Source organism: Staurois parvus, unplaced genomic scaffold (assembly GCF_062004578.1).
Source record: "Staurois parvus isolate SC_StPar_1 unplaced genomic scaffold, SC_StPar_1.0 ptg000017l, whole genome shotgun sequence".
Taxonomy (NCBI): Eukaryota; Metazoa; Chordata; class Amphibia; order Anura; family Ranidae; genus Staurois; species Staurois parvus.
Window position 1 is genome coordinate 16,819,232 of NW_028317813.1, and position 23,674 is coordinate 16,842,905.

The 23,674-nt window shown below is 42.2% G+C and overlaps 1 protein-coding gene across 2 annotated transcripts in view; it reads right to left on the reverse strand.

Annotated features, from left to right (window-relative positions):
- The window catches only part of LOC149473370 (retinol dehydrogenase 16-like), a 65,255-nt gene that overhangs the window by 26,015 nt on the left and 15,566 nt on the right, over positions 1-23,674 (reverse strand). The window contains exons 1-2 of one of the 2 annotated variants that reach the window (XM_089680874.1): positions 16,788-16,862; positions 3,020-3,337 (exon numbers count right to left, since the gene is read on the reverse strand). In XM_089680874.1, coding sequence (XP_089537000.1) covers positions 3,020-3,332 — 313 coding nt within the window. In that variant the 5' untranslated portion in view covers positions 3,333-3,337; positions 16,788-16,862. Of the gene's footprint in view, positions 1-3,019; positions 3,338-16,787; positions 16,863-23,674 lie in introns of those variants that run through there. The other variant, XM_089680883.1, reaches the window with a different exon arrangement.

The following is a 23,674-nucleotide window of genomic DNA, read 5'->3' on the forward strand; positions in this document are numbered from 1 at the left end:
TCTTTTTCACAAAACTGTTTCAGTGTAGCAATATTCTTGGGATGTCTGGTGTGAATCGCTCTCTTAAGGTCATGCCACAGCATTTCAATTGGGTTGAGGTCAGGACTCTGACTGGGCCACTCCAGAAGGCGTATTCTGTGCTGTTGCAGCCATTGTTTTGTTGAATTACTTGTATGCTTTGGGTCATTGTCCTGTTGCATCACCCATCCTCTGCGGAGCTTCAGTTGGCGGACAGATGGTCGTACATTTTCCTGCAGAATGTCTTGATAAACTCTGGAATTCATTTTCCCTCAATGACAACAATCCATCCAGGCCCTGCGGCAGCAAAGCAGCCCCAAACCATGATGCTCCCTCCGCCATGTTTTACAGTGGGGATGAGGTTTTGATGTTGGTGTGCTGTGCCTTTTTTTCTCCACACATAGTGTTGTGTGTTCTTCTCAAACAACTCAATCTTCGTTTCATCTGTCCACAGTATATTTTGCCAGTAGTGCTGTGGAACATCCAGGTGCTCTTTTGCAAACTTCAAACATGCTGCAATATTCTTTTTGGACAGCAATGGCTTCCTCCGCGGTGTCCTCTCATGTACTCCATTCTTGTTTAATGTTTTCCTTATTGTAGATGTGTCAACAAAAATGTTAGCATGTGCCAGAGATTTCTGTAGGTCTTTAGCTGACACTCTGGGATTCTTCTTTACCTCATGCAGCATTCTGCGCTGTGCTCTTGCAGTCATTTGTACAGGACGACCGCGCCTAGGGAGAGTAGCAACAGTGCTAAACTTTCTCCATTTGTAGACAGTCTGTCTTACCGTGGACACATGAACATCAAGGCTTTTGGAGATACTTTTGTAACCCTTTCCAGCTTCATGCAAGTCAACTATTCTTGATCGTAGGTCTTCTGAGAGCTCTTTTCTGCGAGGCATGGTTCACATCAGACAGTGCTTCTTGAAACCAATAAACCCAAAACAGGTGTGTGTTTTTTAAGGGCAGGACAGCTGTCAGCAACACATCCAATATCATCACACTGATTGGAGTCAAGGTTGGCTCACTCCTGGCTCCAATTAGCTCTGCGAGAAGTCATTAAGCTAGGGCTTCACATACTTTTTCCTCCCTGCACTGTGAATGTTTACATGTTATGTGCAATTAAACCATGGCAACATCTTATGTTTGTGTAGTATTATGTTCAGCAGACTGTGTTCTTCTATTGTTGTGACTTAGATGACGTTCAGAGCACATTTTATGCCCAATTCATGCACAACTCCACGTAATCCCAAGGGGTTCACATACTTTTTCTTGCAACTGTATGCTTTGTTCGATTGTAATTATTTCCTATCTTCAGATATGAAATTATATGCAAAAGTGGGTTTTAAATGTGACGTCTGTTTTACGGCTATTCCGAAATGTGTTTGAAGTCCAGTGAAGGACTGCTTTATGGCTGTCAGGAATGGACTCACCACTGGTGGTGCTGTGGCTCACTTGCTCTGTGGGCTGCAGTACCAGCTCCTACCAGAGGGTGCTTTCAGCAGCCAGGGTCTCCCTCCTGCAATCAAGCCAACACCTGAGGCTGATTGCAGGAGGTCTATTTAAGCAGGACCAGGCCTGCAATCAGAGCCTTGGTGTTTGTTTCCCATGAGCCCCTGTACCTGGTATCCTGTGAATCTTCTGTTGCCGACCTCTGCATTGTTCCTGACCCTGCTGACCATCTCCTGTTTAACCCCTGGCTTGCCTCACCATCCTTCTGCCTGATCCTCTGTACCGCGCTGCCCGTGAGTTACTGAACCCGGCTTGTGACCCTGACCATTCTCTGCCTGCTCCTCCGGTACCCCGCTGCCACGTTGCTGACCTGGCCTGCCTGACTATGCCTTACGCTACCCAGACGATCCATCCATCCATCCTGCATGGATCTGTCCGTTACCAGGTCTGCCAGCCTCTTCACATCAGGCTCCTTTCCCCGCACACCTCTGATGGTGCTCTCTACCATTGCCAGAAGTACTCAGGGGTCGCGACCTGGCCTCAGTCTGCTCCAAGTCCATCCCCACCATCAGGGGCCCTGGTGAATAGGCAGATTGGGACTTAGACCCTGCGCCCTGAGAAACCCCGTGCTGTGGGCTGCTAGAGACGCCGCCAGGCGGTGCTTAACAGTACCAAACGGCCTGCCTGACCATTCCACCTCTCCAGCCCTGACTACACCTGTGTTCCCACACATTTTTGGTCATACCCGGATCCCTGACAATGGCTTTACGATTAGCTTCAGAGCAAGAGTTTGCCAGACACCCTGGTATCAGCTAATTGGGTTTACAACCATGAAGCTATCCCTGCTGTGCCTGATGTCTGTGATCTCAGCATATATACAGACCACATTCCTGAGGGAGGGGGGATTGGAGGGAGAGAGACTGATACAAGATGGAGGATCTGTAGCAAGATGGATGACCGTGTCCATCTCTGTGTGCACAATTGCTACAAAGCCCCCTTCCACTGTCACAGAGAGGGGGACATTGGGGGGCTTGGAGCATGTCACAGCCTAAATACAGGTGTAACGTAACGTGCTTCAAACGTGAACCCATCCTTTAAAAATTATATTGATCCTGTTACTGTAAGTAAAAACCTGAAGTCAATTGTTTATCTCATTATATGCATTGTTCAGCATTTTTACCTTTATGAAACTACTCTGCTTAATTTAACAACTTGCCCCCCTGTGCTATGCACAGCCATACAAAGCAGTATACAGGAGCTGACAGGGAGGAGACCTGTTTTCACCGAATAATCACCGGCCAGGACCCAGTGACTGACAGCCGCAGCCATGAATGGCAGCGTGGGTAGGGCGCATGCCCCCTACCCATAAATGCAAAATCACGTATATACATGTGATTTTGCGCACCCATGCCGCCCTGTAGCAGTACTTCTGCTATAGGGCGGACAGGAAGTGGTTAATTTGTACATTAAAAAAATCAAAACAACAATACATGATTAAATTTATAATATATGTATATATATTAAATAATATATATATGGTAAATTCTTACCTTTATCTGCAACAATGCTAGTGACCCACTTTGCAGCAGAACTAACACTTTGGCTGTCTGCAACATCCAACATCACAGTTTGTAATCTGCTGGAACATTCTTTCTTTAACTCACTAGCTCCTGTGTTCGTAAGACAAGCAGCCAAAACCTTCATTCCTCGATTATCCAGCTGTTTTGCCAGCTTGTTCCCAAATCCTGAATCACATCCAGTAATGAAGACGTATTTGTCTGTAGTATTCTCCAGTATCTGGCTCTGTCTGTACCATCTGTACAGGAGGAGCAGACACAGCACCGCCAGCAGAGAAAGCCACATTTTCTCTAATATGGTAGATAAAGAGTGAATTTTAAGTGAAAAAGGAACATTACACGTATCTAAAAAAATACAAAGGCACTTTAGAAATGTTTAGTCATAGCAATCTACAGAACAGATACTTATGGATAATTGCAGGCTTCTTCTGAGGGAGGAATGCCTTCCCATGAGGCAGCTGCGAGACCAGGACTACATCACCAGTGCCTCACTTACTGGGAAGTGGAAAAACTGTAATTGTAAGTAAAAGCAAAAATTGTTTGCTAAACTAATGAATGTAAGATGATTTCATATCCGCATGCAGAGGTGCATGGTGATGTGATTTTCAGTGAAAAAGGAAAGGTCTGCTTTAAACCTCAGGGTGTTTATGTATGACAATAGCATGAAAACTACACATATTAAAACGATGTCAGAAATCATACAGGACAATACGTGACATGCTTAGCACTCTTATCTTATAGTATGAGGGTCCTTGGTTCAATTTCCACCAAAGGCACCATTAACATGGGGGCGGGGAATTAGAGGGTGAAGAAAGAAGTGGGAACCAGGGAATTTAGATGGGGAGAAAAGGAAAGGTAGTGTGTCAAGAGAAAGTGAAGAGAAGGAGAGGGATAGAAAGGGGGCACCTGATGGGTGAAAAATGGTTTGATGACTCTACTCTTATCCTTTGTATGATGTAAACATTGCTGAGGACATAACGTAGTTCTTCGGTCACCTGTGTAAAAATTAAAAGTCAGCAGCTACAAGAACTGTAGCTGCTGACTTATAAAAAAACTCACCTGTTCAAGGATCCAGCGCTGTCCTTAGCCAAGCAGGTTTCTCTACTTCAGTCTCTGGCGCCAACATCTTAACTGTGGGAAGCCAGCTGTGACCTCTTCACACTGCACATTTGTGAGCCTCACTGCACATTGTGAATGGTCCCACAGCCTTCTGGGATCTGTGATGTGTCCCAGACAGCTGCGGGCTGGAAGGGGGGGGGGGGGAGAACTTCCACTTGGATTGCCTATGTGATCCGAACCGAAGTGGGAGCGGGTACCAGTCAAAACCAGGTACCCTCACCCTCACCAAAATCTGTGCCAAACATTACGAGGGGGGGGGGGGGGTGAGGGGAAGCTACAGCAGAACTTCCCCTTTTGGGTGAAGTTCTGCTTTAAAGTGGACCAATTAGTCTAAAGTCTTGCAGTCAAGCTCATAATTTAATAACTGCTGTCCCCCCAGAAAACCATCCTCTTATGATGTTCAGTAGAGTCAACTTCATACACCTAAATGACCAAAGTAAATTATGTGAAGATAATGAGATCTGAGGACTCCCAATCTGAATGAGGAATGGAATGTCATATTCAAAATTTATATTCAGAAATCAAATCATAAGATTGAAAAGTTCAGCTTTTGACACAAGCTGGTTATAATTCATTAAATTAAATTTTCTTTTTAGAAAATCATACGTTTCCAGCAGAGGGTTATCAACAAAACTGCTCTAAACTGCTAATTGATAGCATAACCACAACCCTGAAAACCAGATACCTTTTAATGACTATTGTAAAAACATTCTAATTTTCCAGGCCTTAGTAATTATATCAATTCAACATCTCCAAAGACAATTCATAACTTCTAATATGATTAATAAACAAATTGGGTGCCGCGCTCTATTAATTGTTTAAAACTGTGATATACCAAACATATGTTAATCTAACATTAGTTTGAATTTACACCATAAACATGCATAAATACAACTTGTTCAAGTGATACAAAATAAATGCAAAAATAAATAAATAAAAGATAATATAAATTCACAAGTGAAAGTGAATCAACACAACCGTGAAAATGGAATAATCCAATCGTGACCTTAATCTGTATATATTGGGTCCCATATGCACTAGTGCAAAGGCAAACTCAATGCAAGTTCAGCAGATAACTGGTTTCAATATACTCTCCTTAAGAACAGCCTATGATTGTATAGCTGAGGTGGTATATAATGGGAACTGCACTGTGACGTCACCACGCATCTGATCCTAGACACGGTGAGTACTGACAGTGTGCGCAGGCACACTTACGAGGCTGGTCCCACCGCTATCCGCGGTTATGCACATGATAAGCGCAATTTGTTTTACTATTATGTGAGTGCATTATGAGCGCACAATAAAGTATTTTACCCCGTATAAGACACTATATATCTCTCTTTCTTTCCCCTATGATCCGTACGAGGAGAACTGGACTAAGGAGTGCTTTGAGGAAGGATAGATCTCGTTACTCATACAGGCTCACAGTGCGGTTCCCATTATATACCACCTCAGCTATACAATCACAGGCTGTTCTTAAGGAGAGTATATTGAAACCAGTTATCTGCTGAACTTGCATTGAGTTTGCCTTTGCACTAGTGCATATGGGACCCAATATATACAGATTAAGGTCACGACTGGATTATTCCATTTTCACGGTTGTGTTGATTCACTTTCACTTGTGAATTTATGTTATCTTTTATTTATTTATTTATTTTTGCACTTACTTTGTATCACTTGAACAAGTTGTATTTATGCATGTTTATGGTGTAAATTCAAACTAATGTTAGATTAACATATGTTTGGTAATTCACAGTTTTAAACAATTAATAGAGCGCGGCACCCAATTTGTTTATTGTCCATTTTTCTGGCGCACATCACGTGAGGGTGAGCTACAGAGCCTGCAACATAATAAATTGTTTATATACACATTTATATGTTTTCTCCAGTGGCTCAAAATTAAATTTACATTATTATTGATTCTAATATGATTAAATTACGTTAATAATGATCATGCTCCTTGACACAGAAGAGGAGTACAATACTTTTAAGACTAAATACGTATAACTCCCTCCAGGTTTGTTAGATAGTTTTTGTTAGATAGAGGTTGAGTAGCAGTCTGGGGTTGAGTCAGCCTGGGGAGTGAGGTCGTGAGGTAACCTCAGTACAGGCTGGGAGGCTTTAAAAGGTCAGGGCTTATGGAGCCCTCCCACCTCTCCAGAAACCTGAGCGCTTTCTGGAATAGGAGTGGAGGAGGGGAGGAGGCCAAGATCTGCATGTTTGAGGGACTCTGACCAATCCCCTGGCAGGAGGCTGGGAATGGAGACCAGGGCAACCCTAAAATGTGGCAGAGCCTGGGGGGGGGGGGGTGCAGTGTCAGGTGGAAGATGGATTGAGGAAGGCTGGAGTGAAGAGCCTGGGAGGAGGCACCAGGGAGGGGAGCACACCTACAGGCAGGTCGCTGGAGAAAAAGATCTCCACTGCTTCAATGTCTTCTGGAGAGGACAGTCTATATAGCAGGGAAGGAGCCAGTCCAGTGAAAGGCCTGAAATCAGCTACCAACTCACCACGCTGACAGGACAGGACAGTGTGAGTACACCTACACTCCCTGGGCTGGAAAAGGGGAGAGGATGGTCAGGTGCAATACCCAACTTGTCTTCACCTGGGACTGCTTAACTGCAAGCTCTTAGGAACTCCTTGTGCAGGGATACCCTCAGCACAGCTGGGTGAAGAGGAGGATTCATCCTGGGTCTGAGGAGGTACACCAAAAAGGAACAGTGCTTTATTTTTCCAGTCCACCATTTTTTGTACATAGTTGCTAAGAAGTTTGTCCTCCAGTTCTACAGTTCCTTGGGTATCCCATATACGCCTAGACACCATCCAAGTTGTTAACCCCTTAATTAAAACAACCAAAAACCAGCTCAAGGACTGTTTACTGACTCTGAGAGTACAAGTGTGAAAAATGTCTCTTGCCTGGCCATGCAAAGCTTAGGGGGACCAAATTCAAATCCAGCGGTCCCTAAGGGGGTAGTGCTACGTACGCCTATATAGCAAAGTGCAGGGGCTCACACATTATCCTTTTTGAGAGAGCCACACATAATAGATTTATAATATATAATTTTATATATATATATATATATATATATATATATATATATATATGTTAAAATGTTATATATTATAATAATAGATTTATTTATATATAAGGTTAGTATTGTTCAGATTATGAGATCATGCTGCACAATAAAATATGTGCTATTAGATTGTAGCATGTGACCACATGGAACTATAGATACAATAGGAAAACTATCTAAAGGAGGGTCTGCTGATGCCTATGGAATATCGATACTAACGCAACTGAAGATAGTCATTTCATGGGAGAAGGCAAAAGCCTTGTCCCAATCTGTAGGATGGGCTTTTGTAGTTCTTGTTCCCATTTATGCAGCTTTGCCAGGAAGGGTTTCAAGAAGGATCTGTTTAGGAGAGATAGGACATGCATCAGTTTAGGGTTCCTAAGTAGGAGAGAATCCAAGGCGATATGCGGTCTGGTTAAAGCAGAAGTAGATGAGAAAGTATTTATAGATATCTTTTTCACAGGACAGCTGAAACTTCACTCTCTACACAATCATAGAACTGTCAGAAAGAAAAGTGTTCATGTTTCCAATATTCCTTTCACTTCCTAACCTGCACTGGAAACATTTGGGGATTGAATATTATTAGACATAATGGGCGACACAGATGTTTTTAAAGCATAAGACTGTTGAAAATGATGTTATACAGTTGTTAAAGTATATGTAAACCCTATAAAACTAGTTTCTGTTGTTTGCTTTCTTTTGATCTATTAAGGCATTATAAACCTTCCTACTTGCACCTTGTGTTTTTCACCTGCAGAAGAGGTGCATTGATCATGTAGTTTTGTTGCCCTGTACACATAGCCTAGTAGAGTAAATTTTCAAATTCCTATGTCAGAAGTTTCTGTTTGTGTTCAAACGTGGGGCATGCCACATGGCACTGCACAGTAGAGATACCACCAGATGAATGTTGCAGCACAGTACAGTTGCAGGCACTGTGAGGATACTCACGATGCAGTATCTGCCTTTGTTATGGAGACCTAAAGACAAGATCAGCAATAATGGGGAGAGCCTCCAACTCTTGTCCAACCAGCCTGGAATGCAGCTTCTCACCAGCAAAAACTGTAGTGTGGCACTGGAATTCAGAGTCAACCTATCTACTCTGCGTTTTCTTCCTAGTTTCTAATCTGTCACGGAATCGAACTTCTAACAGAAGTTGCCATTGGATCCCTAATCTGGCTTTAGCCTAGGCTGGTTATTGAACCCTGAGCTAAAACTAGCTATAGAATCGCAGACCAGAAGGGACAGGGTTAACTAAAATAACAAGAGTTTAAAATTTATTGCAGGGTTAAAGTGGTTCTAAAGGCTCAAGGTTTTTTACCTTCATGCATTCCATGCATGAAGATAAAAAACCTTCTGTGTACAGCGCCCCCCACCCAGCAACTCCAATCCTTATCTGAGCCCCCTCCGATCCAACGATGTTCTTGACAGCCTCTGCTGTCTGGGGACTGTTCCTCCTCATTGGTTGAGAGAGAAGCTAGGGCCCATTGGCTCCCACTGCTTTCAGTCACAGCCAGTGAATCAATGAGGAAAGAGAGAGGGCGGAGCCGAGCCACAGCTCTATGTGTCTTATGGACTCATAGAGAAGCAGCTCGGGGGCGATCACGCAGGGGTGTCCCCAGGGCCAGCAGCTTTCCCAGGGGGCACTGCTCGAGGAGAAGGAGTCAGGAGAGCTGGAGGGGACACGAAAAGAAGAGGATCAAGGCTGCTCTGTGCAAAATCACTGCACAGAGCAGGTAAGTATAGACATGTTTGTTTTGTTAGAAAAAAAAACGAAGCTTTAATGTCACTTTAACTAAAATAACAAGAGCTGCATATAAGCTGTATTGCAATAACAGGTTCACCTACTAATATTATTATTATTATACAGTATTTATAAAGCGCCAACAATTCGCTCAGCGCTGTACATTACAAAGGGGGACAGAACATGTGACAGAACAATAACAATACAATGCAAAACATGAGGGGTTCGAGGGCCCAATCTAGGAGTGAGGGGATGGTGGTACAGGAGGAGATAGCTGTGGGGGATGGAGTGGTAGGACGAGTGGAGGAGGTCTGCAAGTTAGCAGGGGGTGGGGTAGGCTTCCCTGAAGAGGTGGGTTTTCAGGGTGCGCCTAAAGGAGAGGAGAGTAGGTGATAGTCTGATGGGTTGGGGCAGGGAGTTCCAGAGGATGGGTGACACCCTGGAGAAGTCCTGGAGGCGGGCATGGGAGGAGGAGACCAGGGAACTAGAGAGAAGGAGGTCTTGTGAGGAGCGGAGTGTGCATGTTGGGTGGTACTTGGATATTAGGTCGGTGATGTAGTTTGGGGCAGTATGGTGGACAGCTTTGTACGTCAGTGTTAGGATTTTGAATTTGATCCGTTGCGCAATCGGAAGCCAGTGGAGGGATTGGCAGAGGGGGGTGGCGGAAACGGAGCGGTTGGTAAGGTGAATGAGTCTGGCAGCCGTATTCAGGATTGACTGAAGTGGGGATAGCCTGTGGCGAGGCAGGCCAGTGAGGACTGAGTAGCAGTAATCGAGTCGTGATATGATGAGGGAGTGGATGAGCTGTTTAGTGGTTTCTGAGGTTAGGAACATGCATATTTTGGCGATGTTGCGAGGGAGTGAGGGGGTAGCATTATAGGTACCGCTGAAAGAGCGTTGTGACAGGTAGGATGAGAGCCAGGAGAGAGCGGAATCTCTAAAGCCGAGGGAGTGTAGTTTATTGAGGAGGAGGGGGTGGTCGACTGTGTCGAAGGCCGCGGAGAGGTCAAGGAGTAGGAGCACTGAATAGTGGCCATTACCTTTGGCGGTTATCAGGTCGTTGGAGAGTTTGAGTAAGGCAGTTTCGGTAGAGTGTAGGGGACGGAAGCTGGACTGTAGGGGATCGAGGAGGTTGTTGTCATTGAGGGGAGAGCTTAGGCGGGTGTAGGGTGTAATATACAGCAAGGTGACCACTACGCACATACAGTAGCACAGACCTTGCTATCTGGCATTGTGCATGTGGGATAATAACAAGAGAATAGAGATATATCTGTCACAAGGATTTAGATACATACTCAAGAAGGTATGGGCAGCTGCAGTTAAACTATCAGAACACAGGAATATTTGCCTAATAGCCTCTGCTTCTGGTCTGGATGAAAATACAGCAGTAGTAACAGACCCTGTGTGTGTTCAAGGCCATGTGGCTCAGTTCTTTGTCTCCACTTCCCTCTGTGGGGTGTCTGACTCAGACATAGAGACAGGAAATGATGTACATAAATAATGTCTGCAAACATAAAGCAGCAGATCCCTACACATGCATTGGACTCAGTGTGACCCAAAACAAGAAATTGTCTGTCCATCTGGTGAATAGGGACAGGCTAGCTGCAACAATACTTGAGTAGAGGGGAATAATTCAGCCGTGACACATGCAATCTACTGCCACAACATGTAGGCCTTTCATTAGAAGGCAAGGCAAACACATGGCTCAGGGAATATAACTACATAATATCTAATTAAAACAATGAAAAAATTTGAAAGTGTATAATGCCTTTACAATATTTAAAAGAGAGAGGAGGGAGGCAGAATGACAGTAGGTAAAGAACCTAGAGCCTCATCATCCCAAACCAACAAATTACTACAACAAGGTAAGAACCAGAAACTTTATAGAATGTCACCCAGTAATAAAAATTCAAAACATTTAAAAAAATATTTCCAATCATATTAGTCACAACATCCAAAAGTTTAACCACTTGCCCGTCAGAGGATTTACCCCCCTTAATGACCAGGCCTTTTTTGGCTGTTCGGCACTGCACTCTTTCAACTGGTAATTGCACAGACATGCAATGCTGTACCCAAACTAAATGTCCTTTTTTTTCACACAAATAGAGCTTTCTTTCGATGGTATTTGATCAATTGTGCGCTTCTTATTGTTTGCGCTATAAATAAAAAAAGACCAAAAATGTTTGACAATATTTTTTACTTTCGGCTATAAAAATATATAGTAAACTCAAAGTTAGTCATAAATTTAGGCCAAAATGTATTCTGCTACATGTTCTTGGTAAAAAAAATCCCAAAAAGTGTATACTGATTGCTTTGTGTGAAAGTTATAGCCTCAACAAACTATGGTATAGATAATGGAATTTACACACTTTCTTTCTGACTGCCTATCACATTTCTTGAGGTGCCAAAATACCAGGACAGTACAAACACTCCCAAATAACCCCTTTTTGGAAAGTAGACACCCTAAGCTATCTGCTGAGAGGCATGTTGAGTCCATGGAAGATTTATTTTATTCCATAAGTTTTTTGAAAATGACAAAAACATTGTTTTTTTTTGTACACAAGGTTGTCACTTAAATGATATATTGCTCCCCAAAATACATTCTGCTAGTTCTACCGAGTATGGGGATACCACATGTGTGAGACTTTTTGGGAGCCTAGCCACATACAGGAGCCTGAAATCCAATGACCACTTTGAAAGGCTAAAGGTGTGTAACTTCCTCATTTCACTTCCTCACTACCTATCACAGTTTTGGAAGCCCTGAAATGCTAGGATAGCACCAAACCCCCCATAATGACCCCTTTTTGGAAAGTAGACACCCCAAGGAATTTAAAAAGAGGCATGGTGAGTATTTTGCAGATCTAATTTTTTCTCACAAGGTTTCGAAATATATATATAAAAAAAAATATGTTTTTGTTTTCTTTTTTTCATTTTCGAAAAAATTGTGGCAACAAACGAGATCTGCAAAATACTCACAATGCTTATCAAATTCCTTGGGGTGTCTATTTTTCAAAAATGGGTCATTTGGGGGAGTTTGGTGCTATCTTGGCATTTCAGTGCCTCCGAAACTGTGATAGGTAGTTAGGAAGTGTTATAAGGAAATAAAAAGCCTGGAGGTGCTTATTGGATTTTGGGGTCCTGTACTTGGCTAGACTGTTAAAAAGTCTCTCACATGTGGTATCCCCATACTCAGGAGAAGTAGCAGAATGTATTTTGGGGAATAATTTCACATATGCCCATGGCATGTGTGAGCAATAAATTATTTAGGTGACAATTTTGTGTAAAAAAAAATGTTTTTTTGTCATTTTCCAAAAACATGTGGTAAAAAAATAAATTATTCTATTGACTCAACATGCCTCTAAGAAAATAGCTTAGGGTGTCTACTTTCCAAAAAGGGGTCATTTTGGGGGGTGGGGGCATTTTATGCCCAGCATTAGAAGTTTATGCCACACTTCACTCACTCTTCTAACCACCTGAAGACCAAGCTTTTTCTGATACTTTTTGTTCACATGAAAAAAAAAATCTGTATTTTTGCTAGGAAATTACTTTGAACCCCCAAACATTATATACTTTTTTAAAGCAGACACCCTAGTGAATAAAATGGTGTGTGCTGCAATTTTTTATGTCCCATAGTACTCGCACAGCTATTTTTAAAACGCACATTTTTTTACAAAAATACACTTTTTTAATTTTAATGCACAAAAACACAATATAAAAGATGATGCTATGCTGAGTAAATAGATACCACACATGACATGCTTTAAAACTGTGCATGCCCCGTGCAATGGCAACAAACTGCTGATTAGGGATTTCACGGCTTTACACCTGAAATAAACAACCTTGCAGACGAAAGCTCCGAATTATATGTGTATTAGCGATAATACAATTGTATTATCAATAAATATATCATTTGGAGCTCTCGTCTGCAAGGTTGTTCATTTCAGGTTTAAAGCCATAAAATCCCTAATCATTATTGGTGCCATTGACCCGCTGACATCGCTGAAGCCGGGAACACTGCAGCCTATACACATCTCAACTACAGACAAGCAAGGCCTGACAGGTGAGCTTATTTCTCACATGAAAAACTCGTCTGTGCTTGAGTAATGCAGAGGATGCAAGTAATCCTGTTACTAAATGCATGTTTAAAGGAACCCAGAGGAGAGTGTGTATAGTATTGTAATTAATTATCTTTTGTTTGTCTTGTTTTGTCTTGTTTGTCTTGTCTTTTTGTTTTGCTGCTATTCTGTAACTAACTTTGTTGAGTGTGAATGGGTTCCAGGTGTACTGAATGAATTAGCAGGGATTATACTCCCTTATGGACAGAAGAACGGTCATCGCTATTTCAGCTGGTGACTGCAACGGAGGGGCTATGAGTGTGTGAGTAATTGTGGGTAAGCTGTGGTTGAGGTAAGCAACCCCCTTACTGAGCACTTGAGAGAGAGAGAAAGATATATAAATATATAGAACGTACTAGAACGTAATAGAGTACTAAAAAACTCCCTCTCAAACTGTCAGCCCTTATTCCTTTCACTGTCTCAGTCTCTGTACCAGGGGCGGATTGACCATTTGGAAACTTGGGCACTGCCCGAGGGCCCGGGGTCAGTAGGGGGCCCCATGAAATGCCCCTGGTACCTTTTTCATAGGCTTTTTTGAGTTTGGGCAAGGACACAGGGGCCCCATGATCCCATATTGCCCAGGGGCCCCATGAGTTGTCAGTCCGCCCCTGCTCTGTACTGTCAAAATTTCATTTTTCCTTTCATTTTTACACTGACTTTAGACACCTTCTGACCTGATATATTTCGGGTAAAATTTCAAAGGCAACAGGTGATCTGAGAACTCCTGGGGGAGCGCAAGCTTACGACTTTAGTGTCTCCTGGTTGTAACAAACCACCTTTAAGTGTCCGACAGGCACCAATTCAAATTAATCATTCAGACTCTGAAGGATTAAGAAAGTGCCAAGCTCCACTGAGGCAAGGATGTTAATAAAACCAGTCAGTGTATTGCGGCGGATCTGAGCTAAACTAGCTTGAAATCCTGTGCCGTTTCCTGTCCTTTTCTGTATACCTATCTATGACCTAAGGGTTCATAACTTTGTTTCCTTAAGTGTTAACATAAAATTATCCGCAAAACCAAGAGTCTTTCATTGGGCGGACCCGGTTTATTGCTGGGTGAAAGCCAGGAAACTGTCTGTGCTGATACGGAGACCTTGGCAGCTTGCCAGGAATGTACTAATCTAAGCGATAATAACACTTTGCGATGTGCTAAACTTTAGAAAATAAGAGAACTGTAACTTTGTTTTATCAAGAGGGAAAGTAAGTAGAAATTTTAAATGAACAATACATTGCATAAATGCCATACTCCTTTATATGTCTTTGAAGTTTTAATAATTGTGTGGGGAGCAATTGCTTGGATTCTATTGAGCATTTTTGCATATAAGCAACAATTAACTTCCCCCCCAGTTTGTGACCCTGATCAAGTCACTAATAAGGAGACTGGAGAATATATAAGGTTGCAAAGTATTGTCAATGAATCCATCCAATGTGACCCAGAGTTGCTATCCCATAGTAGTCCATGATATGTGTGATAGATTGGGGGTTATAATTGATGCATTTTTTATATGTTATTGTATTGTATTTGTTTTCACTCTGGGGTTAAAAAAAATGGCAGAGATAGGCAAAGGGATTTTATTGTCTGTGATCTGAGGTTCCTTTTGTGAGTAAAAAGAGTGAGTTTGCATCAAGGGGTAGAAGGGGAGTAAATAGTAATAGCGTCTAGAAATAAGATAGACATACCATCCTATTCTGAGTGAAAGTCACAGTGCACTAGAGAGGGTGACTGTGGGTGCATAAGACTACCCCAAGTAAGAGGTAGCAGCAGGGGAGGAGTGGGTTTCTGGGAGTATAAACCACTTGGTGGTTGGTCCAGGTACCCTAAATAGCCAGACCTTTTTGTTCACTGTCCAGGGGTGAAAGCATGCCTTCTTTGTGAGGGGAAGAAGGTGCAAGAGAATTGAGGGTCCAGTTCTGGGGGCAGGTAATTAAACACTTTCTGAGAGGAGAGTGTGGTACAAAGTAAGGAGAAACCGTGGCCAAGTTTCTGCCTACTCAGTTCTGAAGAGAAAAAGGGATATATAAAAGTACCCAGAGATTCCTGAAAATGGGAAATCAATTGGGGGGAGGCGCTAAACTTAAGGGACCCCCTTTGACTCCTTGCCAAGAGTTAAGAAACCGTTATGGCAAGTGGGTAGTAAACTTTTTAAAGAAATGGTGCAGACTAACACAGATCACAGACTACCCCATACCAATCCAAGGAACATATGATATTCGTCCTTGGACAGCCTTACATCATAATTTTAAAACTAAAATGACAGCCCCAAATGAAATGGCAGCTTGGGCAAGATGGAATAGTGAATCTTACAGTAAGTCAGCAAAACTCTTACTGGAGGTGGTGCCAAAAGAGGAAAGGGACGAGGAAGACATATCAGAGGAATTGATAGTGAGCACACATTTACTAGCAAAAACACTGATACGGGACCCTAGCAAGCCAGTAATAAAGGGAATGTCTCCAGGTAGTGGTGAAGACACTAGTCCTAATCACCCACCTCCATATGCAGTAACCCCCTCTGCACCTAAGAGAAGCCCCCACTGGAAGGAGGGAAGGGGGGGTAGGGAAAGAGAGGAATCAAGTATGGGAACTTTAAGGGAAGCAAGTGGATATAGTACCTCTTCAGAGGTACAAAGTCTATATGGTATTTCTTTATATCCCCCCCCTGCCATCTGATGAGGAGTGGGAAAAAGAGGACGCTCCGGACACCACATATGAGGTAAGTACAGAGCCCCATTACAATCTTAGGAGAGGAAGAAAAGGGATAGACAGAATAAACCCAGTAAGGGAGCAAAGAGCATTTGACAAAGCTGGAAAATTAACAGGAGTAATAACCCATCATGTCTGTTGGACTCCGGGGGAGATGAATACTTTTTTGAATACTATCCCAAAACCAAGACACAATCCTCAGTTGTTTGCCCAAGAAATATGTAATATAGCAATAAGCTATGCAGCAAATTGGACAGACATGTGCAGGATTATTAAAGGAGTAGCTGGAATTAGTGATTATAAATTAATGATACGAGAAGCAGGGTTATACAAGCCAGAGGATTTGGGGAAACATTATTAGCCCCAGAAGATTCCTCTGACACAGCAATAACTCAGTGTACTAAATTAAAGGCGGAAATAGGTAAAATATTCCCTGCAGCTTCCTGGACCAAGGTGAGTACAATGACACAGAGAAGTAAGGAGGAAGTACATGAGAACACAGACAGGTTTAAAATAGCAGAGAGAGTTATAGAGACAGGACAAGATGCAGACTCTGCTGCATTGAGCCTATGCTTGTTACCATGTAGGGTACAGGTTTGCGCCAACCCATCAGAGACAAGCTGACTATAAGCTACCCAGAATGGAAAACCATGAGTTTACAAGCTTTGACCACTGTGGCATCCAATATACAAAAGAATATGGATGACATGGAGGGGAAAACGTTTCAGCGTGTAATGATAACCAGTGAGGTTACAAAGAAACCTGAATAAAGGGGGGAAAGAAAATGGTTACCCAATCTGACTTGTTTCAATTGTGGTAAAATTGGTCATATGGCCTGAGATTGTCGGGGACTGAGGAAGCAAGTCAGAAAGCCATGGATTAAAAGAAAGTGACTAACTCCAGTTTTACCAGTAATATCAGAGAGAGACGGTAATGATGCATTTGTAAAATTAACACTGGAGAAAATGCCATTTTTTGGGCAAAAGGAACTTACTTTTCTTGTAGATTCAGGGACCAGCAAAAGTGTTATATCAACACAGACGGCTCCCCGTCTGCCTGCAGGACAAAGTGTGTCAGTTGTGGGACTGAATGGTTCCACAATACTGTTACAGGAAACCCCTCCCCTCCAAATAAGATTAGGAGATGTTTTCTTGCAATCCACTTTTCTGTTGTCTGATACAGTGCCTTGTAATTTGCTGGGAAGAGATATTTTGTCAAAATTACAATGTACCATAACTTATACACCTGAAGAAGTCTTTGCAACCTCACCATTGACTGAAATAGACCAAGATGTGTGTGACAGTCTGCATGTGCTAGTTGCAGCATCAACATCACACTCAGAACATCCTGCCATACTTGCAGACTTACCAGAGACACTCTGGGCTACATCAAGAGAAGATGTGGGGGTGTTAAATGTGCCTCCAGTCAATGTAGAGGCAAAGCTAGGAGTTCCCCTGCCAAGACTGCCTCAGTATCCATTATCCCAGCAGCAAAAGGATGGTATCAGAGAACAGATTAAAATGTACTTTGAGAAGGGAGTGTTAGAAAAGGTAAATTCTCCTTGCAACACACCACTATAGCCAGTAAAGAAAATGCCTTTAGCCCCTAATGAACCTGTAAAGTATAGAATGGTACAAGTTTTAAGAGCAATAAATAAGGTGATAAAAGAGAGTGTCCCTTTGGTACCAAATCCAAACACAATGCTCTCTAATATCCCTAATGACGCATCATTTTTCACAGTGATAGACATAGCAAATGCATATTTTTCAGTAAGATTACAAGAGTCATGTACATATCTATTCTCTTCACGTTCGAGAGCACTGCATACACCTGGAAAAGGCTTCCTCAAGCCCTGTCAATCTCACCTAGTGTGTTTAATCAAGCGCTAAAATAGGTGTTGGATCAGTGGCAAATACCTCCAGATTGTGCTTTGCTCCAGTATGTAGATGATCTCTGCCTATGTGCAAATACTTTTAAAAATTGTGAGAAAGCATCTTTACGTTTATTGCAATTTTTGGCAGAGCAAGGATGTAAAATCTCAAAGGAAAAGCTACAATGGTGCCAGGAAAAAGTAGTATTCCTGGGACATTGTATCTTTAAGGGGGGAAAACAGTTAACATCAGAAAGGAAGGCAGTGATACAGGCATACCCCCTACCAAAGAATCAAAAGGCACTCAGGGCATTTTTGGGTCTTGTAGGTTATTGCACAACCTGGATCCCAAACATGTCACAGATTGCCCAGCCTTTATATGCATTAACATCTAGCAAACTTGTACATTTTGATTTAACAGAAGAACAAAAACAAGCAGTAGAAACATTGAAGGTGGCTATTATGACAAGTCCATGTTTGGCTTTGCCTGATTACAAGAAGGATTATTATCTGTTTTGTCATGAGGCAAACAATCATGCATCTGGAGTGCTATCACAGAAACATGGAGACAAGTACAAACCGGTAGGTTAATATTCTCAGCCACTGGACCCTGCCATCTGTGCAGCAGCGCCATGTGTAAAAGCCACGGCTGCTGCAGCAGTGATGGTGGAAAAAACTGCTGAAATAGTGTTAGGAAACACTTTGACTTTAATGGACCCTCATGCAGTAGAACAGGTGTTGAATCATATCAATACCAAAGATTTGTCTGCTGCCAGATTGACCAGGTATGAACTGGCATTACTCACACCAAGTAACATAATAATTAAAAGATGTAATGTGTTGAACCCAGCAACACTGTTACCTGTCATGCCTGATGCACCAGAGGAATGGGAGCATGACTGTAATAGTGAAACAGAGGCCTACTATGAGCTACCAGGGACAGTGACGGATGTAGCCCTGGAAAACCCAGATATGGAACTATGGGTAGATGTAACAGGAATGGCCATAGTGAACCAGGAAAAGGTAATATTCCAGGAAGCCTTACCAAACCATTGTTCAGCTCAAGTGGCTGAATTGGAGGCTTTGGTAAAAGCATGCCAAATAGCAGAGGGTAAATCGGTTAATATCTATACTGATTCCCGTTATGCTTTTGGTGTAGTCCATGATTATGCAGCATTGTGGAAAAGTAGGAGTTACTTAACCTCTCAAGGTAAGCCGATTAAAAATGCTCAGGTAATGGCCTTGTTGGAAGCTATCACCTTACCAGTTGCTGTTGCTATAATAAAGGTGAAAGCTCACACAAGGGGAAGTGATCCCATCACTATGAGAAACCAAAGAGCAGATAATGCTGCTAAAGAAGCTGCTCTGGTGCCTGTAAGTGAGAGGAAAAGTGACAGAGTTTGTTTTTTGAAAGACACACCTGATGAGGAAACATTAGGAAAGCTGCAAATTGCAGCATCTCAAAAAGAGATAAGTAAATGGAAAAAAGCCAAGTGCATCCAAGATGAAAAAGGTATTTGGCATCATGAAGATGGGAGACCGTGTGCCCCTTATTCTATGTATACTGCTTTATGTTCTATCGCACACCTTCCCTCTCATGTTGCCAAAGGAGGGATGGTGGATACAATTTTGAAAACATGGTATGCGCCAGGTATTGAGACAATGGCAAAACAGGTTTGTCAAGCATGTTTAATTTGTGCACAGTTCAATCCAGGGAAAAAGGTACAGACACCGTCTGGTCATATCCCAAGACCTTTATACCCATTTCAAAGGGTACAGATAGATTACATACAGCTGCCAAAGGTAGGAATGTATGAATTTTGTTTAACAGTTGTAGATTTTTTTTCAGGATGGTTGGGAGCTTTCCCAGTAGGAAAAGCCACAGCAACAGCAACAGCCAAGAAACTCATACAGGACGTAGTATGTAGGTATGGAATCCCAGAGACAATAGAGAGTGACAGAGGGAAACACTTCACAGGTCAGGTAATGAAGGAAATACTGACAGCTTTTAACATTGAACAATGCTTGCATACACCATACAACCCCGCTGCAAGTGGTAAAATAGAAAAATATAATGGGTTGTTAAAAGCAAAGCTGGGAAAAATTAAAGCTGAGAGAGGATTGAATTGGTTACAAGTATTACCAATTGCATTGTTCTCCCTCAGAACTACTCCTAAACAGAGGGGAAAGTTATCTCCTTATGAGATACTTTTTGGATCAGTGCCAAAGACAGGTTTGCATTACCCACAGGCATCAAACAAATCCTATGGTACACTCACAGAGTATGTAATAGGATTACAGAGACACCTCAATCAGTTGCATAATAAAATCTATGCCTCACTTCCAGATCCAGATGATCTTGAAGGGACACATAAGTTGCAACCAGGTGACTGGGTGATGCTTAAAAAGCACCAGAGGTGAGGCCTTGAGCCCAAGTGGACAGGACCCCATCAAGTGGTACTGGTGACCTCAACAGCTGTAAAGCTTGAGGGGAAGGAGGTTTGGGTGCATGCATCCTACTGCAAACACGTGCATAAGGCTGTGGTACCTGAGTAATCAGGCTAGCTTAAGGGATGAGGCCTTGGAAGGGGACCCTGATCTTGGCAGGCAGTGCTTAGGCAAAATATTTATTTAATTGTGTCCCTTTTAGTTTCAGAATAAAGTCATCTGTGGAGGAGGAAGATGAGAGCATGGCAGGGTGTCCTGGTGATACTAGTCCTAGGCCTAATGAATGTGGAGAGCCAAACCTTTCTGAATAGGATGATCCAAATGCAGGAGGTGATCTCTAACCAATTTATTCTCTCAGACTGTTGGATATGTACTATGATTCCCCCTAGTGTACGTCACAAGCCCATAATTGCTATGGCAGTGACAAGTTCTGATTTATATCATGCTTTGTTAGTAAATTTGTCTACAAATAGCTTATTAAATACACAGCAAGGGAAGGCTGTCAAGGAAGAAGATCTTCTAATCCAGGGTATATCAGGAAAAGGGATAGGTATCACTTTAAATGGAACAATAAGGGTAGGTATCACAGATTATTATCAAGAGCCAGGTGAGGTCCAAGTTGTACTAAACGGGTGTTATTGTATATTGAATCAGACTATGTGTCGGTGTGAGAATGATTGCTCCAATTGTTTTAATAAAACCTTGAAGCAGTCATTAAAGGCTTTGGATTTACCAGACGAGTGCAATGAAACATATATAGACACTGATGTAAACAAATATAATAGATCCTTAAAGGAACTGGTGATGTCGGAATTGAAAAACGTTGGGGCAAGAGTCCTACATAACCCATATAATTTTGTGTGTGGACGGAAGGCAAGGAAAAGTTTGCCCCTAAAAGCTAATGGTACCTGTGTCATAGCAGAACTGATTTATGCCACAAGACCAGTGAATATGTCTGATTTGTTAAAGGTACAAAAAGGACATAGACAGAAGAGATCTACAGAAAGTAAGGTCTATTCTATAGAAGCTGCTTCAGACGCTATGACTAACATTGCACAAAAATATAACATATCAGTATTTGGGGATGCATTTAAGGCATGGACCTATGCTCCATCCTGGACAGGGTGAGGACAGGAGATGGTAACTAGAATAAATAGTTATGCAAATGTACAAATATTATGCTGGGTAATGTTTTAGCAGCACTAAAGGATGAGGCAGAAGAATTAATAGAAATGAAAAGACAGGTAATTGCCAACCATATGGGTCTAGACATTCTTTTTGCATCACAAGGAGGATTGTGTGTAGCCATAAAACAGGAATGTTGCACCTATATGGTTGACAAAACTTGGCTGCAGCAGAAGAGTTGCAGAAAAATTGCAGAAGAATTGCAGAAAAACTCAGATTTGTTTGTTGCTCCCATTCAAAGGAATAATGGACAGCGGCATAGAAGAAACTGAGATGCCTAAGTTGTCACCCGTCTATGAGCCAGGCCCTGACCAGCCAATCAGTACACTCATTGAACCACCTGTTCTGACACCAGTATCCCCTAATATGAGAAGGGAAGGAACCAACTCTGAATATAATGAAATGGAGATCGAACATCCTCAGGCTGATGGTGCCCAAGGACCTCTAATCACAGCGCCTCACCAGATGTATATGGAATGGAGGCAATGTGCGTTAACTAATCTACCAGCAACTAGCGGTGGATGGAGCCAGAACCTTAATCCATGGCCCCAGAGACCAAGACCACAAGAAAATGAAAAGACTATTAATAGGGCATATTCTAGGGCTCTTTGGGTAGGCCAAGAAAATTTGTGGTGTGAACAGGAAGGAGTTAAAATAAAGTGGGAGGGGAGGCCAGGGTTACGATGGGGAGGATTACGTGATCTCATTAATGGAGCAGTACCCCAACACCAACCACACCCCTATGCTGTGATTATTCACCTGGGGAGTAATGATTTAAAAGATGGCCGAGCTCCAGTGTGGGGACTTGAGAGGAGAATGATGGAGGATATGTATTGGCTAAGGAGGAGGTTCTCTGAAGCCCACATAGTAATGTCATTGATTATTATCAGACCCATGTGGAGGAAAGTTCGAATTGAGAAAGCTCATATATTTATTGGGGAGTGTGTCAGAGCAATGAATATGATTGGAGGACAGGATGCTTGCCATGGGAGGTGAACAGGACCGACGTCTGTTCGGGTTTGACAGAGTACACCTGAACAGCGTGGGTAATGACATCCTACAGGAATTGTATAAGGTATTGATCATGTGCCTGAGAAAGGAGGGGTGACCTATAAGAAAATAAAAATTTTGAGATATTCTTTTAGCTAGCGTGTGGAAGCTTTGCAATTTGAGAGTGAAAATGCAAATAAAGATGAGTGCTTGCTGGTGTGATTGCATAAGGACAGCATCTTTCTGTTGTGTACCTGCCCCGGTTGGAGGCATTCCTCCGACATACAGGTGGGTCTAGCCTACCTACATGTCCCGGTAAAGGACAGGGAAGGAATGTTGTCCATCTATAGGCAAGTAAGTAAAGAAGTCTTTGTAACATCCACTGAAGAAGAGCCAAGCGGCAAAAGGACGCAGAAGGTAGAGAGCCATACCTGTAAGAGACAAGTGAAGTATTACAGGGCTCACCGCATCTGAGTGTCAAGCTACTGGGTTTCATACCCAGTGAATGATAAAGGGAGATGGGTCTAGTGATTGACAGGTGGTCAGAGGAAGAATGTAGGGAACCCTGATGTTCTCTGTAGCTTTTTCTGATGGTCATGTGTGGATCAGCTGGACTACATGTCTCTTATTTGTTTGTATTGTTAAGAACTAATGTGTGATAAGAAGTTAAGAATACTGAAAATAAAGAAGTGAAACCTCCTTTCTACATATAAGTACGAGGGAGTGAGATGTATGATTAATAAGGATCAAAAGGAAGGAATAATGTATAGGGATAAAGGTGATCCTTACTATATCCTACATCATAGTAATATATTATATTGAAATAAGAGTGTTTAAATTAATTAATACATATATTATTGTTTATTGTATTAGACATGACTATTATTGCTAGTGAATGTATTATACTCCATTAGCAGCTAAGATGGCTTCTGGAGTTAAAATGGCTTCTGCTGCTACCAAAGGCTTATAAAAGATATTTTATGTACGTTTATGTAAGTTGTCAAAAACTGCCGAGTAATGATGAATGTTTGATAAAATGTCTCGATAAGATATCCCGAAGTGTAAATGGCAAATATTCTGGAGTGTAACTGATAAGCATAAAGTTGGGCAACAAGCCATAAACAACCCTATAAAAGTATGGACTGTAACATATCTAATCAGAGCATCTGATGGGCAGGGCATGGGTGCTCTCATACAATTGTATTATCAATAAATATATAATTTGGAGCTCTCGTCTGCAAGGTTGTTCATTTCAGGTTTAAAGCCATGAAATCCATAATCACTGCATACATTTTAATATCCATAGGCAACACTTTAAAAGCCTTTACAAGCTACCATTTTAGATTTACAGAAGAGGTCTAGTGCTAGAATTACTGCCCTTGATCTGA